General features: G+C 34.8%; 2 protein-coding genes across 3 annotated transcripts; both read left to right on the top strand.

The window, feature by feature from the left end:
• Window positions 1-4,123: 4,123 nt before the first annotated feature.
• On the top strand, window positions 4,124-20,342 carry LOC127811689 (cytochrome P450 71B10-like). Of its 2 annotated transcripts, none has more exons than XM_052351790.1 (3): window positions 4,124-5,154; window positions 5,849-6,421; window positions 20,142-20,336. In XM_052351790.1, the coding sequence occupies exons 1-3, from the start codon at window positions 4,243-4,245 to the stop codon at window positions 20,196-20,198; spliced, it is 1,542 nt and encodes a 513-aa protein (XP_052207750.1). In that variant the 5' UTR covers window positions 4,124-4,242; the 3' UTR covers window positions 20,199-20,336. The 2 variants fall into 2 exon arrangements, with proteins under 2 accessions (XP_052207750.1, XP_052207760.1); XM_052351800.1 differs by lacking the exons at window positions 4,124-5,154; window positions 5,849-6,421 and adding exons at window positions 17,845-18,255; window positions 18,637-18,817 and having other exon boundaries at window positions 19,569-20,342.
• On the top strand, window positions 12,587-14,794 carry LOC127811678 (tyrosine N-monooxygenase-like). Its single transcript, XM_052351765.1, has 2 exons — window positions 12,587-13,597; window positions 14,016-14,794. Exons 1-2 carry the CDS (start codon window positions 12,620-12,622, stop codon window positions 14,646-14,648), a joined length of 1,611 nt encoding a protein of 536 aa, XP_052207725.1. The 5' UTR covers window positions 12,587-12,619; the 3' UTR covers window positions 14,649-14,794.
• Window positions 20,343-21,268: the final 926 nt, after the last annotated feature.

The following is a 21,268-nucleotide window of genomic DNA, read 5'->3' on the forward strand; positions in this document are numbered from 1 at the left end:
GAGTAGGAAGAGGTGACAGGTGCTCCTCCTATTGAGAGGGCACATGCAGACAATGTTGTTCATTCTTGTGTAGATAACCAGTCAACAACTCAGTTAACTGTTGGACCTGATTTTTCAACCTGGTGAGTCGGTCCTCTGGCATTGGATTGGCCGGAGGTGGTGGATTCTCCCCCTGTGGCGGGGACTTTAGATTGGCACTATCTTGGCTACGAGTCACATTTCTTCGAGAAGCCATGTAGTTAGTTATGGCAAAGAGTGAAAGTCGTTTGACACTTGTAGAAAGACCGAGGTCCGAGGTAAGGAGTGGAAGTCCGAAGCGCGAGGTAGGGAAAGAAGAGATTGGTGAGTCTAGACGTCAGCCCCACGGTGGGTGCCAAATGATGATGATTTTTGGGACCGACCACCACGTGCTACCTCTGTGAATGGACCTCGGGAATAGAACCTCAGACTTGGCGATGTCGGACCTTGGTGATAGAATCTGCTAGACAATAGAGTGGCCGGGCTAGGGTCCCCTGGGATGGACTCCGACGCTCAAATTAGTAGAGTAAATGCAGGTCGTTATAAATATGAGAGCTGCAGACCTTTTTATACTTGATGAGGACCCCGATTAAGATGGAACAGGTCTCGCGATCAGGTCCAGATCTTTCGAACTTCGTACCAGATTATTGACTTGCCACATGTCAGTCTCTCAAGCAATCCACATGACAAGTGAGGCCACTAACACGTAGGGGTATTATTGTAATTTTAGGTAATGCCATATCATTTGTCTTTTCCAATATATTTGTTTAACTTATTTGTTGACTCTGAGAAAGAAGTTATGTAATTTCTTATCTTGATATTTTTAGAGATAAGCATATCTTAGTCTTTACAAATAGAAAAAAAAATTGATGCTTGTGATTTCTAATGCATTTCAAAAAATTTAATAAACAATTTAACAAAAATCTTAAAATGCTTTCTAGTCTTATCTTGATTATTTCATATCTTAATTCCGAAAACATCCTAACCTTATCTACTACTCTTTTATTTTACTCATTTTAACAAACATAACGAAACAAAAATAAATTAGATATAGGTGGACCCACTCAAAGTGGTACCACATTATTTTACTCTTTTGTTCATGTTTTAGCGAACAAAAAGGTTTGCCACTCCAAAAATGGGGGCACAGTCCTATGTTCCAAATACAGATATAATATAATGTATTCGAGCTCTACTCAGGAGATAGTTCAGCAGGCAAGAAGTGACCCTAAAAAATGAAAAAATACTTATCGCCCTCACGTTTGCAGTTGTGTTAGGGGTCGAAACCTGCCTGCTGAATTCCTTGATTTACCTCTCCTGCTGAAATCGTGGAGCTGAACAGCGAGGGGCGCTCGTGATAATGCGTTAATAAAAAAAAAAATACAGATATAATGTATATTTATTATACTTGTTTTCAATAATAGAATAATTTTATTGATTCATGACAGATATATGATAATTTAAAATATTTCATCAACTAATATAGTTATTTGAGTGTTAAAAATAAAATAAAATAATTATATTTATTATATCTAAAAATAATAATTAACATTATTTAATAAATGGCTAAGATACAATATATAAATAAACATATCTTATTATTCGAGAATATTCATTTATTGTACCTTATTTTTAGGTACAAAATGGTCCTATTGTCGTCGATAACTAACTCATCATATTTTATAATATTTTATCAATAAGTAAAAAATGTTTAACAGAGAAAACTAAAAAAAAAACTATTTTAAAATAAAATGTATGCTTATAAATAATGTTTTTTCTTGTTGCCAACGGCATTGAATTAAGGAAGGTTCATTGAACATGAGAAATGGGATACGTATAAAACTTAAAAAGCAGATTTGCATGGTATTGCAATTCTATCGTTGTCTTTTATATCATCTACTCACCCATTCAATCGGCAGAGGTTGAGGTTTGTCCACAGAACACTATCCAAATTAAGGGCGAATGACTTCCTATTTAGGGACGTTTGTTAAAATGAGTAAGATAATGTGGTATTAAGATAAGATTGAGATTCTTTTTAAACTAAGATATGAAATAGTCAAGATAAGATCGGGAAGCATTCCAAGATTTCTATTAGACTATTTGTTAAATTTTTTAGAATCCATTGATAACTGTACTTTTTCTTTTCATGTATTTGTTAATATATATGATAAGCATAAAGATAAGGGTTTTTTTTACGAAAATATCCCTATTATCAAATTTATGATTAAAATAGTATTTTATGATTAATATGAATTGTCAAAAAAAATTAAGATTAAAATAAAAAATAATATTTTATTTTCTAAATTCATGTTCAAAAATAAATTTAAAAAAAGTTGAAAAGTATAAATAATAATTGTTAGAATTACAATAATTCCACCTAAATAATTTAAAAATTGATGAAAGGAATTATATTAGTTAATAAAAAATATATACATAGAGAGAGAAATTTAAATTTTAAAAATCAATAAAATAAATAATGTCATTTAAATTTTAAAAATTGTCAAAACATATAATAATTTAAAAATATATTAAATAATATTAATTATAAGAGTTAAATAAATAAGTTTTTTCATAAATTGAAATCTTCAAAATGCATTAAATGACATTAATTATCTTATAAGGGGTAGACAAGTAATTGAGTCTTATTTTGACAGAGTCAGATAAATTTATCCGAGAGGGAAGGTCGAATAAATTTATCTTGAAAGGGGGACATAAGAGGTCACGTGAGACCTTTTTCGAAAATGGTCAGATAAGCTTAACAAACACGTTGAAAAGACCAAACATCCGAAATGCTTCTCATATCTGATCTTTTCTCTCCCTTATCTTGATTAACAAACACACCTTTAATAAATTTAGCTCGATGTGGAGAACAATACGACTCACTAGTAAATGTGTTCAAGTGAGTGGACATATGAATATTTGGGTTCTTGCATCTTGCAGTAGTAATCTCTCTTTGACGAGGAATTGTGATAAATAATTTCTTGTTCTATAAATGGTTTAATTTTGTATATATATTTTATAATTTTAAATATATCTTTAAATTGAGTAAAATTACCCATTTAACACATTTATCTAGCACTTAATATGCACACATACTGACTTTATAATTTTATGACGTCATCTTAATTCTCTCTTCGATAACATATCCTCGACTCTCTCTTTGTCTCTTGTTGCATCTCTATTTCTTTGCTCTCTTCTCAACTCTCTCTCTCCATTCTTTTTTCTTTGATAACATTTTCTCAGCTCTCTATTTTTTATTTGACGAAGTTACAAAGATCTTACTTAAGCAATTGAAACAACTAAGAGGATAAAATAAGGATTTAAAAAGGAAAAGAAAGAAGAAGAAGGCCAAACCTACAGCAGCTCAAATTCTACACATAGTTGATTGTGACAGTACAATTAGGCTATAAAATATGTTAATAAATTATTTACATTAATTGAAGAATTTAACTCAAAACTTTATTTGTATAGATACCCTTAATCTATGTTGTACGGAAACACCTCATAGGAATCGTTTTTCGTTTTTGAAATGTTTCTGAAACGTTTCTTATTTTCGTTTCGGACCATATTTATGTCTATTTTTTTAAAAAAATACCTATTTCTAAATTTATATTTTTTATTAAAAATATTTTTCAGTTTTATTTCCATGCAAAATAGCTCAACAACTATCTTGATGCGAAAACGAAAATGAAGCGGAAATGATCACGATCTTTTAAAGGTTCATATTATTTTTCAGTGTTAAATAATATAATATTTATTTGATATTATCGAACAAATATGGGAGGGTATAAGTGAGCCCCACCGCTGCTAATTCATGTCAGAGTTGAGATATGCTGTTTCCAATGATTGTCCTTCCTTGTCTATCTAATAAAAATCTGTAACATCATTTATTTTTAAATAATATTTTTTTCAAAAACGTTATAAAATAAAAAAATTATAAAATCAAATAATAATACATATATAATTAATATATATGTCATTTATAATTTTGTTATTTAATTTTATAATTTAAAAAAAAAACACTATTTGGGTGATGGGACAGATTTTTATTAAGGTGGAAAGGGAAGGGGACAACTACCCTCGGCTCCTCACGTCAGGCCCAGAACTCGAACGGCCATTGCCGGGGCATTCATGCACCCAAATCGCCATTAAGCATCACTTACCTCCTATAAAAGATCGAAACATTGTTCACATTGCCATTGCCATAGCCATAGCCAAAACAAAGTAATGGGTTTCTCCTCCTTTTCTTCAACCTTTCTCCCATGGCTTCTCACCCTCATCTTGCTAGTCCTCTCCCTCACCCTCTGCAAGTTCTTCCTTCTGAAACAGAGCAAAAAGTCGGCCAAGTTTCCTCCCGGCCCCAGAAAACTCCCCATCATCGGAAACCTCCACCAACTTGGCAAGATTCCTCATTACTCTCTCTGGAAGCTGTCTCACAAACACGGCCCGATCATGCTTCTAAAACTCGGCCGAGTCCCGACCCTCGTCGTCTCCACGCCGGAATTGGCAAAACAGGTCCTCAGAACTCACGATCTCGATTGCTGCACCAGGCCTCTCTCTTGGGGCCAGCGGAAACTGTCCTACAACTTTCTCGACTTGGCCTTCTCGCCTTACGGCGAGTACTGGCGAGAGATGCGCAAGCTTTGCGTGATCGAGCTCTTGACCAACAAGCGAGTGCAGTCCTTCTGGAAGGTTCGCGAAGCCGAGATTGGCCACTTGATTGGGTCCCTGTCTGAAGCTTCGCCGAACCCGGTTGATCTCAGCGATGCGATCCTTAATTTGACAAATAACGTGATTCGGAAGATTGCGTTTGGGACGAACCACAGGGAGAGCCAGTTTGAGTACGGGACGTTGAAGGATATTATCGACGATACGATGGTTTTGTTGAGTGGTTTAGCGGCGTCGGATTTCTTCCCGGCGGCCGGAGGGGTGCTTGATTGGGTCACGGGGCTGCGGAGAAAGGTGGATAAGACGTTTCGGAACCTGGATGCGTTCTTGGAGGCGGCGCTGGAAGCGCATCTGGATCCGGCGTGGAGGCCGAAGCAGCATGAAGACATCATTGATGTTATGCTTGGTTTGGCCAAGGATCGAACTACTGTTGTCCATCTTACCAAGGATCATATGAAGGCAATCCTATTGGTAATTCGCCATTTCTGCTTTTCCTTTTTGTTCTTTAATTTTAAGGATTTTGAATAGATAATATATGTGCTATTTTCCACTTTGATGATCCGTTTTTTTTTTTTTTTATATATTGCCATAATTAAATTTATTTCTTGTTAGGAGAAATTTTCTGAAATGCAAGAGGTTTCTAAAATTTGAGTAATAATCAAGAATAAGTCTATGGATTTAAAATGTATTTGTTATCAATCAATAAAAAAGTATATTCTATTAAAATATTTTCTATATCTTAGAAATTTTTTTATGTGTTCGTTAATTATAAATTTTCGTACTTGTTATTGTTTAACACAATTCATCCCAATACATAGCATTTCAATACTTTCAACTTCATTTTTTTTTTTTATCTTATCCAACATGATATCAAGATTTAGATCATGTGGTTCAAATTCATGGGTCTTAAACATAGACAATAAACTCAATATTGAGGGGCCAAACCTCTCTTTGATAGTTCTATTATTATTATTATTATTCACTTGGTTCAATCTTTGCACAAATTTTATCTTGATACTCCTTTATTAATTAACTTGCCAACATCATTTTAATATTTTCAACACAAGAAGACAAGATAATACAATACGATACATTTTGATATTTTGTCCCTTAATCTCAATTTTTTGCATCCCTTCTAACAGTGCAATTGGATAATTTTCTGCAGGATATTTTTCTGGGTTCGATCGTCACCAGTTCCGTCACTATAATCTGGGCCATGGCTGAGCTTGCGAAGAACCCAAGAGCCATGAAAAAGGCCCAAGCCCAAATTAGAAGCTGCATCGGAAGAAAGCCCAAGGTGGACGAAGCCGAGCTGGACAAGCTCACCTATCTGAAACTGGTGGTGAAGGAGACTCTCCGGCTGCACCCTCCGGCGTCGCTGCTTCTTCCCCACGAAACCATCCGGCACTGCCAGATCGGCGGCTACAGCATCAACCCCAAAACTAGGATTCTGGTGAACGCATGGGCCATCGGAAGAGACCCCAAAATCTGGACGGACCCAGAGGAGTTCATCCCGGAGAGGTTTGAGAACAGTCCCATCGACTTCATAGGCCATAATTTCGAGTTATTGCCGTTTGGGTCTGGCCGGAGGATGTGCCCTGGGATCAATATGGCTACCGTGTCTGTGGAGTTCACATTGGCGAATCTGCTGCACTGCTTGAACTGGAAACTGCCGGACTGGATGAAGGAGGAGGAGCTGAGCATGGAAGAAGAGTTTGGGCTGACCATCAGGAAGAAGGTGCCTCTGTTGCTTGTCCCTGTCAACTACAATTGGCAGGAGGATTATGCAGGCTAATTAATTAAGTGAGAGTTCGTTCAGAAATAAAGTTGCTTGTTTTAGTTTCTAAGCCTTTTGTCGCTCAATTATAAGTAATGAACATCCTTATGCAGTCAATTAGTGTCTCTTTTGACAATATTACATTTGAATTCACCTTAACCTTTGAATATACTCTCGGCAAATCACCATTGGGCTACTAATGGAACGGATACGACATCTGGTTTGAATTCTTGGTTCCACATATATATACCGGCCCCATGCATGGCAACTATTCCGATGCTTGCCAGTGTCTCCATTTCTCAATCAAACATCAGAACATGTGTTTGACGTTTTTGAACGGACATGATTATGTTGTTATCATTTGAGTTATAATTTAATGACTGATAATAATGGCTGAAGACATAAATACATTTTTGTAATTTACTAAAAAAGTTGTAGTATCTGAAAGTTAAAAAGATTAAAACTATTAAAAATCTTAACAAACAATAATTAAGGACAAACGGTCAACATAAAATGCACACCTGATTAGGGTTTAATGGGTTTCTCCTTTTTAATATTTTTCTATTCTTTTTCCATTTTTTTATTCCTAATTTCTTGTACTAGGCCATTGATGAATCCATCGTCGTTGAGTCCATAATTGTCAAGCTCGTTAGCATTCCTGTACTAGACCGTCAGAACCCATCGAAATTGTTGTTGAACCCGTGTCGAGCCCATCACCGCACCTGTACCAGAAAGTTCAGTTCCCGTCGTTGTTCTAAACGTCCAAGACAACCAGACAACCGATCTCTGATCTCACTGCTGCTCAAATTGAAGCAGACATGATTATAGGTATATATATAAGCCCACCCTTACCCTTTTCTTTTCAGTTCATTTGATTCCAACAATCCATACTGTAAAGAAAGAGGAATTGGGACAAAACTCAATATATATATATATATATATATATGTTAACCCACCCTGACCCTCTAACTATGGATTTGATTACAATTTTTCACTCATTTGCTTGTTTAAGATTTTGACATTGGAAGTTCAACGGATGGTTCAAATTTTTTTTTTTTTTACTATTTATTTATAACTAAAAGAGAAGAATTTAGCTCCGTGTGATTGTAATTTTTATTTTTAAAATTTTGTAAAAACGGTTATTTTTAAAAATGAAGAGCAAAGCACTTTTTTTCCTAAATAAAAATTATTTCATCTTTGTCTTTTCTATCAATTTGTGGTCTAATTTATTTATTTATTTTTAATAATCTAGGCTCCGAGTTTCGCCCGATTAGTCTTGGGAATGGGCGACTTCTCCTTTGATTTGCTTGTTAGGTAAATTTGAATGCAATCACAGTCTATACACACAGATCAAGATATTCAGTTCACATCTTCACATGAAATAAATGTCACCATAAGCATTTGATCCCTAATACTCCTTATAAAACTCTACATGTTTTATCGTTGAGTTATACCTAGGGCCTCACCTTCCATTTTTTAGGTTATATATTATGGATAAAGTAATGAACTTGCAAATGCACTGCGAGAAACTTTTGAGCTTCAACTTGTACTGAGGTACATTGGTGGGATTGAAACAATTATGCCTAACATAATTACCTTGATAAGTTATCTGTGGTGGAATTGAAGGCATACACAAGAGATTTAGATTATGAACAAATATATTATGTATTCCTTAAAAATATTATAGGAAAGAGTTTAATGTGTCTATGGGAAGAATAATTTGTAAAATGGTGAAGAATAATGTAGACGCCCCTAACCAGGGACCCACAACAAGATGACATAAATGTCAAAACCCATTAAAACATTATACATTCTCCTTGATATTGACAACAGAAGCCATGCTTATACATTTTTACTCATAAACAAATACATTCTGGTCCACATACCCATAACATAACTTAATATTACACATCTTATTAGGGTTCACAACCCACCATATCCCCTCAGGAGTACAACCTAAAACATAAACAAGCATAACTTAATATTACACACCACAAAACACCCCCCAATGACCTTTAATTGAGACGACTTTGTACGCACTGCTACCCCATGGATCCTGTCTCACTTGGCTCGCCCTCTACTTTAGCCTTACTTTTACTTGGAATAATGCAAGCAAACATGAGCCATAAGACCCAGCAAGTATAACTGGAAGAAAGTGAGTATAAGAGTTATGGGTATCAAGAAGCAAAAGAGACATGAATGCCATTTAGGGTACTTTCACATGATAAAATGATGATACATGCATCCATGCTCATATGCAGTACCTTTTAGAACTATAAACATGGGACTGAAGTCCGAAACCTTGGGATCGAAGTCCATAACATAAACTTAGGACTGGAGTCCAACTTTAAGCTCAACACTTTCTCTGCAAATATATCCTGCGGACTTGTCCGCTGCGCGTATCATGAGACCTTTACACATTTATTTAAAAATCATTTTCATGCACATGCTTCATGCATCCTCATAACATGCATATTTGTAATAATTTCTCACATATAATTGGCATGCAATTAACGAAACAATATGCACAATGGGGCAACATTCATGCAAGACAACATCAAACTTTTGCATGTCCACAATAAAGCATCATTCTCAAGGAAAGATAGGGTGATACAAACCCTATTTGAGATTCAGTAAGCATAAATGTAAATTATGGAATAATTTACTAGCAAATGAGAAATAATATGTAAAATAGAAAAATAACATAGGATTTAGAAATTAAGTGGTAGGATCTTGCAATGACAAGAGTTATAAATAGAACTTGTAATTTAAAACATAACTTAAGAAGAGATGAATTGAACTTGTAAAATAGGAGAGGAACTTGCAATTTAAAAAATCAGGAATTAAGAGCTTGCATATTAATAAGAAAACTGAGATCTTGCCTCTTAAATGGAACAAAGAGGAAGAAGATCTTGCCTTAATAGGAATAAGAATTTACAAATTAAAAACATAAACTTGAGAAGAGGAGAAACTGAATTTACAAAAACTAGGAAGAGAATTTGTCTTAAATATTTTCTTAATCCTTGTAGCATACTGGGGTTACTTATGCCACAACCCAAACTTACATGGGCATAATTTTCATTAATTTTTCCAAAATTCTCCCTAATTTCCCAAAACATTCCCTCCAAAAATCTCCCATTTTACTCAATGTCATGGCCTATTTATAGGCCAAGGGGGTAGGACAATGTAGGGATTAAAAATTCTAATGAAAAAAGGGTTTTTGGACACTTGACAATGGCTGGCGCGCAGCAGGGCCACGCAGGCCTTGCATGGCGAGCATGGTCGTGCGACAGCGCGCATGCCGGCTGCGCGCGCGCACCTGGTCGCGCGTATGCAGCCGAGTGGCCACGCGTATGTAGTTGCGCGCGCTTAGGGGCAGGGGCCCCCACTGGGCCCCGCGCGCGCGCATGGGAGCGCCTGTTGGGTTTTAAAAACCCAGCTGCACTTTTTCTTGGCCGCGGGTTTGATCCCGCCACTTCGCCTTTCTCCTTTGCACCCCCAACCATCTCTTTTACAGCCCTCTTTACTTTCTCATTGCAATCAATTTATTTTTAAGGCATTTTCAAGTTTCAAAATTTCTTTTTTATTACTAATAACTTTCAGAAATTACCCCAAATTAATTTATTCTATTCTCCCAAATAAATACTTTGAAACCAAAATAATTAATGACACATTTCCTAAAAATAACCTCAAATAATTATTTTAATCCCAAAACATACCAAATTTAATATTTTCCTCACATAACTCAATAAATCCCATAAAACCCATAAATTAATTATTTCCTTAAATCCTCAAATGTTCAATACCATAATTAATAATTGCTATTTGTCTTCAAAAATTCTAAGATGTTACAAATAAAGTGTTGAGTAGGGTAATGGGGGATTATAGGGTTGAATTTGTAAAATTACATGATTATATATGTTGATGAAATTAAAAGGTCCAACCTTGCCAGCACTTGCTTTGCTAAAGCTATATAAGAGGCTAGAGAATAGGGGATAAAGGTTCAATAAATTTTATTATTATTTCGATGCAATTAAGCAAGGTTATTTGGAGGATTGTAGAAAAATCATAGGTTTAGATGGTTGCTTTTTAAAGAAGGAATGTAAGGGGCAGTTTACAGTTACTTGTGACTCTTTCAAAAGATGATAATAACCAAATGTATCCCTTGACTTATGGATTTATTGGTGTAGAAAAAAAAATTTAAAGTGATTTGTTGTAACATTGGAAGAGGACTTGAGAATTACAATTGCAAGAGGTTGGACCGTAGTCAACGACATGCAAAAGGTAATGGCAATCAACTTCTTTAATATTTTGTTGTTATTTATAACATTTTTTTTGTTATAAATAAAATTTTATAACAAAAAAAATAAAAATTCAAAGACAAAAAATATAATTTTGGCCAATACAAAATCATCACCTTTCATATGCTATGAAAAAATTTGAGGAGACCCACATTTTAAATGTCCTCCCCATGTTTAATGAAAAAATTTGGTGATGATCAATCGATTTAGATTTATACATTATTATTATTTTTGATAAATGTTATTTTTGTAATCATTGGTTAAACACATACAGTCATGCACATTAAAAGTACTTTTTAGATGCTATAGACTTTAGTGGAATGTTAACATATTTTTCCTAAAAAACAAAATTTTGTTAGCAATTCTAAATTGATACTTTATTTACTTAAATTAATAATGATACTTTACTTAACAAAAAAAATGATGATTTCATTTTAATTATTTGATTTCCCCCCCCCCCCCCCCCAAAAAAAAAAAAAAAAAACAAGAGTTTTGATGAGAGTACTATAAAAAATGTGTTTAAAAGAGTGTGGTCGGTATTCCTCCAATATAAATAAAAGGTGTTTTATAAAATTAGTGGTTCACAAAAATAATGTATATTTCTTGTCTTTTGCAAAGAAGTAATAGCCGAATAAATGACATCTGTTTTGAATAAATCGTTTATTTCATCTGCTCACCCACTCGATCGGCTGAGGTTTATCTAAAAGTTGTTATTCAGAGTGTGAATGGCAACCCTTGTAAAAGCAATTATGTGATTTTTTATTTAAAATTATTTAAATAAATTTATCTCTTTTTCAAATAAATTTAAATAAATTTATTTTTAACCTTACAAATAAAAAAAAATTAACTTATATATCCCCCAATGTATTCTAAAAACTTTAACGGTAAAATTTTTGAAATGTTTCCTAGCCCTTTCTTGACTATTTTATATCTTGGTTCAAAAAATATTTTAACTTTATTTTAATACAATCTTATCTTATTTATTTTAACAAATGCTATGCTAGTGTTTGTTAATCAATATATAAGTTATAAAGAGAGAAATATGAAAGTATTCCAGACAAAAATATTTTTTATTATATTTGTTAAATTTATTTGACAACTTTTAAAAAAGAAGTCACATGACTTCTTATTTGAAATTATCTAGATAAATTTATATCTCACACCCTTTAGATAAATTTATCTTTAACCTTATAAATAAGTAAAAATGACTCATATGTCTCCAAATGTATTCATAAAATTTAACAAAAAGTTTGATAAAAATCTTAAAATATTTTTAATAATTTTTTAATCATTTTATATCTTAATCCAAAAAATATTATAATTTTATCTTAATATAACTTTAATTTATTTATTTTAGCCAACGTTACCTTATAAAGTTGGGTGGTGTCGCATGATGAGAAGAAAAAATGGGCATTAAATTAATGGAGTTAATAATTAATACAGGGGGTTGGGCGCCTCGTTGTGTTGGCTTAATTTATTCCTAGCAAAGATAAGGTATTAATTGTTGTTTAAATTAGGCAGAAAATTAAGTAGAAAAGTCTCAGAAACTTAATAAAAGGTGGCGTAGTTGGGGAGGTAACTAGGGTAGGAGTGGCCGGTGAATGCTATCTCACCATGTGTCACCGGCCACTCTAACCTACGAATGCCCAAACCAATTTTCCTGGTAACAGATTTTCTATCTGACTTCTCTCTTCTATTTTTTTACTTTTTGTTTTTGCTAATGGGTAGTCGGTCAAACAAATCCTTGAACAACTTCTATATAAGGCGAGCTAGCCATACAGCAAGATGCTACAGGGCAATATCGCATTTGGGTGATATCTAATTAGTAAAACAACTCGAAGTTGCCATTTTTCTGGAAATGGAAATGGCCGGCGGCGGCCGCGGCATTGGCATTTCAACAACTCTAACGGGCATTTGCTCAACTCTACTCGTCATGACCTTTTCTTTGCTCATCATCTTTCACAAGTACAAAAACAAGAGAAAAAATACCCTCTCCCTTCCACCTGGCCCAAAACCATGGCCATTCGTCGGAAGCCTCCCAGAAATGCTCATAAACAAGCCCACATTCCGGTGGATACACAGACTAATGGAGGAAGTGAACTCCGAAATCATCTGCATTAGTCTTGGCAATGTTTCTGTCATTCCCGTTACTTCTCCTGAAATTGCTTGCGAGTTCTTGAAGAAATGCGATTCTGTCTTCTCCTCCAGACCGATTTGTTTATCGGCAAAAGTCACTAGCCAAGGATATCTCAGTGCAGTTCTTGCACCAATGGGAGATCAGTGGAAGAAGATGAGGAGAGTCCTCGCTTCTGAGGTTCTTTGCCCAGCTAGATTTCGATGGCTTCATAAAATAAGAGTGGAAGAAGCCGATCACCTTGTTCGCTTTGTGTACAATCAAAGCTACAAAAGTTCCATATCGAGTGGTCTTGTGGATATAAGAGCCACTGCAAAGCATTATTGTGCCAATGCGATAAGAAGGATGATATTTGGGAAGAGATTTTTCAGAGAGGGAAGGGAAGACGGCGGTCCAAGCGTTGAGGATGAAGAGCACGTTGATGCTCTATTCACCATCCTTGAGTATCTCTATTCATTCTGCATCTCAGATTATATTCCATGGTTACGAGGCAATCTAGACTTGGACGATCAGGAGAAAATCATCAAAAAAGCTGTCATTACATGTCGAAAATACCAAGACCCAATAATTGAAGAAAGGGTTGGAGAATGGAAAAAGGGTGCGAGAGCAGAGAAAAAGGATTGGCTTGATGTGCTCATTACCCTCGTAAATGAGGATGGTATCCCATTACTCTCAATAGATGAAATCAAAGCCCAAATTACAGTAAGTACATACATACATATATATATATATACTTCTCTCCATCCTAACTCCAAACAAGAAAAACAAAATAATGATAACCAAAATATAAAATTAAAAAAAAAAAATCAAAAGGAGACGCTAGAAGAGATGGAGCAGAGAAGATATTAAAAAATTGTCACGTCAAAATACATGCATGTTACTTGTTAGTCATGTGTTTAAATGAGAGATTTTACATGATTTAGAAATCTATTTAAAACTATAAAAAATTTAAGATTCTATAAAAAAAATGTAAAAGTTTAAGGAAAAAAATATATTTCTGGCCAATATAAAATGCATGTAGTAAGAAAAAAAATTAGAAATTAAATGAATATTTACAGTAAGTAGAATTGATTCTTGATGTCAAATTCCGTCAAACTAACATATGACTTTATGTTTGCAGGAGCTGATGCTGGCAACAGTAGATAACCCATCAAATGCCATAGAATGGGCGCTTGCTGAGATGCTGAATCAACCAGAAATATTAAAAAAAGCCCTTGAGGAACTGGATACTGTGGTCGGCAAAGAAAGACTCGTCCAAGAATCCGATCTCCCACAACTCAACTATGTCAAAGCTTGCATCAAAGAAGCCTTCCGCCTCCACCCGGTTGCACCCTTTAACGTACCCCATGTCTCCGTCGCAGACACAACCGTCGCCGGCTACTTCATCCCCAAGGGTAGTCATGTGTTGCTCAGTCGCCCCGGACTCGGCCGAAACCCTAGGGTTTGGGAGGAGCCACTCAAGTTCCAACCAGAGCGCCACCTAAAGGCCGATGGGTCCGAGGTGGGGCTCAATGACTCGGATCTACGCATGTTGTCGTTCAGCATTGGACGGCGTGGATGTGCCGGCGTCACTCTAGGATCTGCCATAACTACAATGCTAATGGCCAGGCTTCTTCAAGGCTTCACTTGGAAATTGCCGCCCAAGGTTTCAAAGATTGAGCTAAAGGAGTCGGCCAATACTCTCTTTCTTGCTAAGCCTTTGCTTGTTCTTGCAGAGCCGCGATTAGCAGAAAACTTGTACTTTTCACTTTGACTTATAGCTAGCGAGATAGCAAGAGTAAGTGTAGAGTTTGCTTTAATTATGGCCAGTAGATGTCAATTGTTATAGGATTTCCTTTTAGAAAAATGCACATAAATATATCTAGATGTGCAGATTCTGGAGAATAAATTTGTAATGTGTGCGAACCAGGAGGGCTTTGTGTAGACGTACGTCAGTATATTTTATTATACTGGCTAGAAAAATAAAGGTTCTTAACTTCGAAAGGTAGTGGAAAATAATAATATATATATATATTTGAAAATATGTATATATATATATATATACAGACACACACTTATAAAGAGTTAATTTTATCATAAGCCTCTTGCAATTTGAATAATGAAAAAGTAAAAGAAAGGGTTCCACACTAAATAAAATTTTGCCAAACTACTAATTTTATCTATTTTTTGTTTATAAGATTGTTATTGTAGTAGCACTTGAATTGTTTAAATTACTATCTATAGAACTTGAACTTTCGTCATATAATTTTATTTATTTGTTGTTTTCCTTCAAATGTTGCTATTTGTGGATTTAAGTTGTTTATAATAATATATTATATTATTGTTGTTTAATCTATTTTTAGTTTGGGTTTGTATATTATTTGTCATTATCTCCTCTATTTCTCTCTCTCTCTCTCTATATATAAAATATTACTTATAAAAATAATTAATTAAGTTATCGAAGTGATAATCGTAAAATTCATAAAATGTCCTTAATTATCTAATTTGCAATTATTGTCTTTGGATGAAGCCATGAAGCCCAATCAATGAAGCTTAGTCGAGCTAAATCTGATGATTGATGATAAAGTTCGATTCAATCATCAAATTTGTACATCTTATCCGTACATATAACACGATCTTATATTTTTATATATACACATATATGCACAATCAACTCAATAATTGGGAAAGCCATCTACTTTTCTGACATTCAAAAAGATGTGACAGTATTGGTCTTTAGGCACATTTGGAATATCCTTGGGAGCAAAATGTAAGTCCTCACCCGAGGCACTGTTGTAGGAGGGTTAAATTATGAAATTCATGGCCAAGGGTCGAATACAAGACCTACAATTGACTATATAACAGTCTATAGTCCAAAGTCTCTTTAAGAGTAACTTTCACCTCTCGACTATGCCATGGGGGCCATATTTGGAATCATATAGAGCTTGCTTTAGGAATGTTGATGTATTGTGTTAATAATTAGGTATTATTTATTTGTTTATTTAAATTTAAAATAATTTTGAAAATTTTATATTTTGAGTTAGACAGATAAAATTTCTTTAAATATTTATCAAAATAAATCCGTATTATTTATTTAGATAATGAATATAAATTTAGTCCTGATTATTTATTTAGTTTTTTTTTATTTATAAACCACTTGGCTAATTTTCATTTTTTTTTTAAATCATAGAGCATTTAGCCGATTTCTCAAAAAACTTATAACCCACCAAAAATTTAGGTTAGTTCTTTACCTTGATCACATGACCCTGAAAATATCCTTATAATAAATATATTTGTTGTTTTTCTTCAATTGTTACTATTTGTGAATTTAAGTTGTTTATATTAATATATTTATTATTGCTGTTTAATCTGTTTTTAGTTTGGGTTAATTTGTATTTTGTTGGTTATATCTGTTCTCTCTCTCTCTCTCTCTCTCTCTATATATATATATATATATACACACATATATCCACAATCAGCTCAATAATTGGTACATCCATTTCTCTAACATTCAAAATGATGTGACCTATGCGCCCATGCTCAATTAGAATTTTACGGGGAATATCAAAGTTTGAATTAATGTGATAATTTAAAAAATAGAATTATTGTTAAAAAATAGTATTTAATTATAAGACAAGTTTTGTATAAATTGTATTGAATGTCTAATTTTGAGTGTATATAGATTATATTTATATCCAAATTTACCTGAAAGGTGCATCAAAGGGGAAGATCAGTCACCCCTGAAGATTAGTTGGCGAAATTCAAACACCTTAGGTAAATAAAAAAGAAAGAAAGATGTGACATATATGGTGAGGATACCTTTGATGCTGGAAAAATAGTATTGCTCCTTGATATACGCAGCCTTTGGTGAATAGGGTAATGCTAGATGAACAATTTATCGTCACAATTTTGGTGACAATCAAATTTAATATTTATCGTGATATTTTGATATCGATATATTGTAATCAATTCATCAACCCAAAATTTTGAATACACGTTAAAATCTCCTCTCTCCCTCTTTCCCCCCTCTTTTCTCTCTCTCTCTCTCTTATAGAGATCAACTCGCCACTAATGTATGCATGATGGCTTTCCCCCATTCTCTTTCTATTAGAGGTCAATCTCGTTGTCGATGAAGGAGATGCACAGAGAATGACAAATCCAGACCAAGCATGTCCCATTTGTTGCCACCAGTGTCTCCTCCCCCCTGCTACCATTGTCTCCTCAGTCTTTGCTGTCACCGACATTTACCCTCCTCTTAATGTCACTTTATGACACAACATGACCAAACGATTTAGATTTATTATTATTATTATTATATATATTTTAAATATTATATTAATATTTCTAATTTCACACGTTGAATTTATTTGTTTTCTTTCTAATTTAATATTATATATATTTTTTACTTTATTTTTTTCTCTCTAATCATCAATTAATGTCACTTTTCTTCGTGCATGGGTAAATTTAGTATTTTTATTTTTAATAAATTTATAATAATAGAATTAATCATAATTATTTAAGATTAATTAGGAGCATTATAGTAAATTTCATTTTTAAGTATATAAATGCAAGTTTTTTAATTAAAAAAATTATAATGTAGAATTCTCGATCAAAATTAAAATTATAAAAGACTTAACTAGTAAGTTAAAATTTTTTGAGACACTCAGTTAAACTATAAAATATGTTAATAAATTATTTACATTAATTAAAGAATCTAAGTCAAAACTTTATCTGCATGGCATTAAGGATACGCTCAACAACTACCTAGATGCGGAAAGGAAGTAAAAACGACCAACATCTTCTAAAGATTCATAAAAAAAATGTTATCTTGCTCGAAACAAACACAGGTATGAGAGGGTGTACATGGGCCCCACCCCAAACCTCACCCACCCGCCTGCTAACCCACGTCCGGAACAAAACTCAAAGCTCCATTGCCCGTGGCATTCATGCACCCGCCATTAATCATCACTTACCTCCCATAAAAGATCGAAACATTGTTCACATAGCCATAGCCATAGCCGAAACAAAGTAATGGGTTTCTCTTCCTTTTCTTCAACCTTTCTCCCATGGCTTCTCACCCTCATCTTGCTAGCTCTCTCATTCACCCTCTGCAAGTTCTTCCTTCTGAAACAGAGCAAAAAGTCGGCCAAGTTTCCTCCCGGCCCCAGAAAACTTCCCATCATCGGAAACCTCCACCAACTTGGCGAGATTCCTCATTACTCTCTCTGGAAGCTGTCTCACAAATACGGCCCGATCATGCTTCTACAACTCGGCCGAGTCCCGACCCTCGTCGTCTCCACGCCGGAATTGGCGAAACAGGTCCTCAGAACTCACGATCTAGATTGCTGCACCAGGCCTCTCTCTCGGGGCCAGCGGAAACTGTCCTACAACTTTCTCGACTTGGCCTTCTCGCCTTACGGCGAGTACTGGCGAGAGATGCGGAAGCTTTGCGTGATCGAGCTCTTGACCAACAAGCGAGTGCAGTCCTTCTGGAAGGTTCGCGAAGCCGAGATTGGCCACTTGATTGGGTCCATGTCTGAAGCTTCGCCGAACCCGGTTGATCTCAGCGATGCGATCTTTAATTTGACGAATAACGTGATTCGGAAGATTGCGTTTGGGACGAATCACAGGGAGAGCCAGTTTGAGTACGGGACGTTGAAGGATATTATCAACGATACGATGGTTTTGTTGAGTGGTTTAGCGGCGTCGGATTTCTTCCCGGCGGCCGGAGGGGTGCTTGATTGGGTCACGGGGCTGCGGAGAAAGGTGGATAAGACGTTTCGGAACCTGGATGCGTTCTTTGAGGCGGCGCTGGAAGCGCATCTGGATCCGGCGTGGAGGCCGAAGCAGCATGAAGACATCATTGATGTTATGCTTGGTTTGGCCAAGGATCGAACTACTGTTATCCATCTTACCAAGGATCATATGAAGGCAATCCTATTGGTAATTCGCCATTTCTGCTTTTCCTTTTTGTTCTTTAATTTTAAGGATTTTGAATAGATAATATATGTGCTATTTTCCAGTTTGAAGATCCTTTTTTTTTTGTTTTTATATATTCCCATAATTAAATTTATTTCTTGTTAGCAGAAATTTTCTGAAATGCAAGAGGTTTCTAAAATTTTAGTAATAATCATGAATAAGGTTATGGATTTAAAATGTATTTGTTATCAATCAATAAAAAGGTATATTTTATTAAAATATTTTCTATATCTTAGAAATTTTTTTATGTGTTCGTTAATTATAAATTTTCATACTTGTTATTGTTTAACACAATTCATCCCAGTACATAGCATTTCAATACTTTCAACTTCATTTTTTTTTATCTTTTCCAACATGATATCAAGATTTAGATCATGTGGTTCAAATTCTTGGGTCTTAAACATAGAATAAACTCAATATTTTGAGGCCAAACCTCTCTTTGATAGTTCTATACTTCTATTATTATTATTATTCACTTCGTTGTAGAAATTTTATCTTGATATTTCTTTATTTAACTTGCAAACATCATTTTAATATTTTCAACACAAAACAAGACAAGATAATACTATACATTTTGATATTTTGTCTTGCGAACATCATTTTAATATTTTCAACACAAAACAAGACAAGATAATACGATACATTTTGATATTTTGTCCCTTAATCTCAATTTTTTGCATCCCTCCTAACAGTGCAATTGGATAATTTTCTGTAGGATATTTTTCTGGGTTCGGTCGACACCAGTTCCGTTACTATAATCTGGGCCATGGCTGAGCTTTCGAAGAATCCAAGAGCCATGAAAAAGGCCCAAGCCCAAATTAGAAGCTGTATCGGAAGAAAGCCCAAGGTGGACGAAGCCGAGCTGGACAAGCTCACCTATCTGAAACTCGTGGTCAAGGAGACCTTCCGGCTGCACCCTCCAGCGTCGCTGCTTCTTCCCCGCGAAACCATCCGGCAGTGCCAGATCGGCGGCTACAGCATCAACCCCAAAACTAGGATTCTGGTGAACGCATGGGCAATCGGAAGAGACCCCAAAATCTGGACGGACCCAGAGGAGTTCATCCCGGAGAGGTTTGAGAACAGTCCCATCGACTTCAAAGGCCATAATTTCGAGTTATTGCCGTTTGGGTCTGGCCGGAGGATGTGCCCTGGGATCAATATGGCTACCGTGTCTGTGGAGTTCACATTGGCGAATCTGCTGCACTGCTTCAACTGGAAACTGCCGGACGGGATGAAGGAGGAGGAGCTGAGCATGGAAGAAGAGTTTGGGCTGAATATCAGGAAGAAGGTGCCTCTGTTGCTTGTCCCTGTCAACTACAATTGGCAGGAGGATTATGCAGGCTAATTAATTAAGTGGGAGTTCGTTCAGAAATAAAGTTGCTTGTTTTAGTTTCTAATCCTTTTGTCGCTCAATTATAAGTAATGAACATCCTTATGCAGTCAATTAATGTCTCTTTTGACAATATTATATTTGACTTCGCCTTAGCCTTTGAATATACTCCCGGCAAATCACCATGCGACTACTAATGGAACGGATACGACATCTGGTTTGAATTTTTGGCTCCACATATATACCGGCCCCATGCAGGCAGTGCCGATCCTGAATTTTTCACGCTCAAGCTAGAAGTAAAAATTAGGCTCCATATATATATATTTAAACTAAGTGATGAATTTATTCTTATTTTTTAACTGAAATTTAATATTTTTAAATTAACTAAAAATTTAATATTCAAGTCAAATAAATTGTATCAATTCAAACTTCAATATATTAAAATTTATAATAAAAGGCTATAATATATAGACAAGATAAATATTTATAACAATTCAATAAATTATTTTTCATCTAGTAAAATAAATTCTTTTTCATCTAACAAAAAAAAAAAAATTCTCTACATTCTGAATAGCTGAAGCAAAACAACATCATTTTTTTTGAAATCCCTTTCCATTCTTAGCATTAGCAACCATCAAAACAAAAATATCATCCTTAATAGCCAAAGCAAACTGCAGCAGTCTACTTTAATCTCTTTACATGCTCAACAACCAGAAAAATAAAAATGTATTTTCTCCCTCAATAGTCAAAGAAAACACCAGCAACCTGCTTGAATTCCCTTTGCATCCTTAGCAACTGACAAAATATCATCACCACTTGCAAAATAAGGTGAAAAGCAACAAAATCACAACTACAAAAGTATTATTTAAATAATTTTCTTCTTACATTTTGAGATGCAAAATCCGGAATGATACTTTCAAATTCAAGCTTTTCTAACATTTTATTTTCAATGGATAATATTGCTAGCCCATTTAGCCTTTCTTGTGACATGGTAAACCTCAAGTAAGATTTCAATAATTTTAATTTAGAAAAGTTTCTTTTTGCAGATGCTGCAGTCACAAGTACAGTCAATAGTATTCTATAGG

The sequence above is a fragment of the Diospyros lotus genome, chromosome 1, assembly GCF_014633365.1.
Source record: "Diospyros lotus cultivar Yz01 chromosome 1, ASM1463336v1, whole genome shotgun sequence".
Taxonomy (NCBI): Eukaryota; Viridiplantae; Streptophyta; class Magnoliopsida; order Ericales; family Ebenaceae; genus Diospyros; species Diospyros lotus.

Excerpts from the sequence above, each read along its gene's own strand:
- LOC127811689 (XM_052351790.1), top strand. The coding sequence starts at position 4,243 with ATGGGTTTCTCCTCCTTTTCTTCAACCTTTCTCCCATGGCTTCTCACC. Across the intron at positions 5,155-5,848 it reads ATATGAAGGCAATCCTATTG|GATATTTTTCTGGGTTCGAT; the intron begins GTAATTCGCCAT and ends AATTTTCTGCAG. Across the intron at positions 6,422-20,141 it reads GGCTGACCATCAGGAAGAAG|GTGCCTCTGTTGCTTGTCCC; the intron begins GTGCCTCTGTTG and ends ATCAGGAAGAAG.
- LOC127811678 (XM_052351765.1), top strand. The coding sequence starts at position 12,620 with ATGGAAATGGCCGGCGGCGGCCGCGGCATTGGCATTTCAACAACTCTA. Across the intron at positions 13,598-14,015 it reads AAATCAAAGCCCAAATTACA|GAGCTGATGCTGGCAACAGT; the intron begins GTAAGTACATAC and ends TTATGTTTGCAG.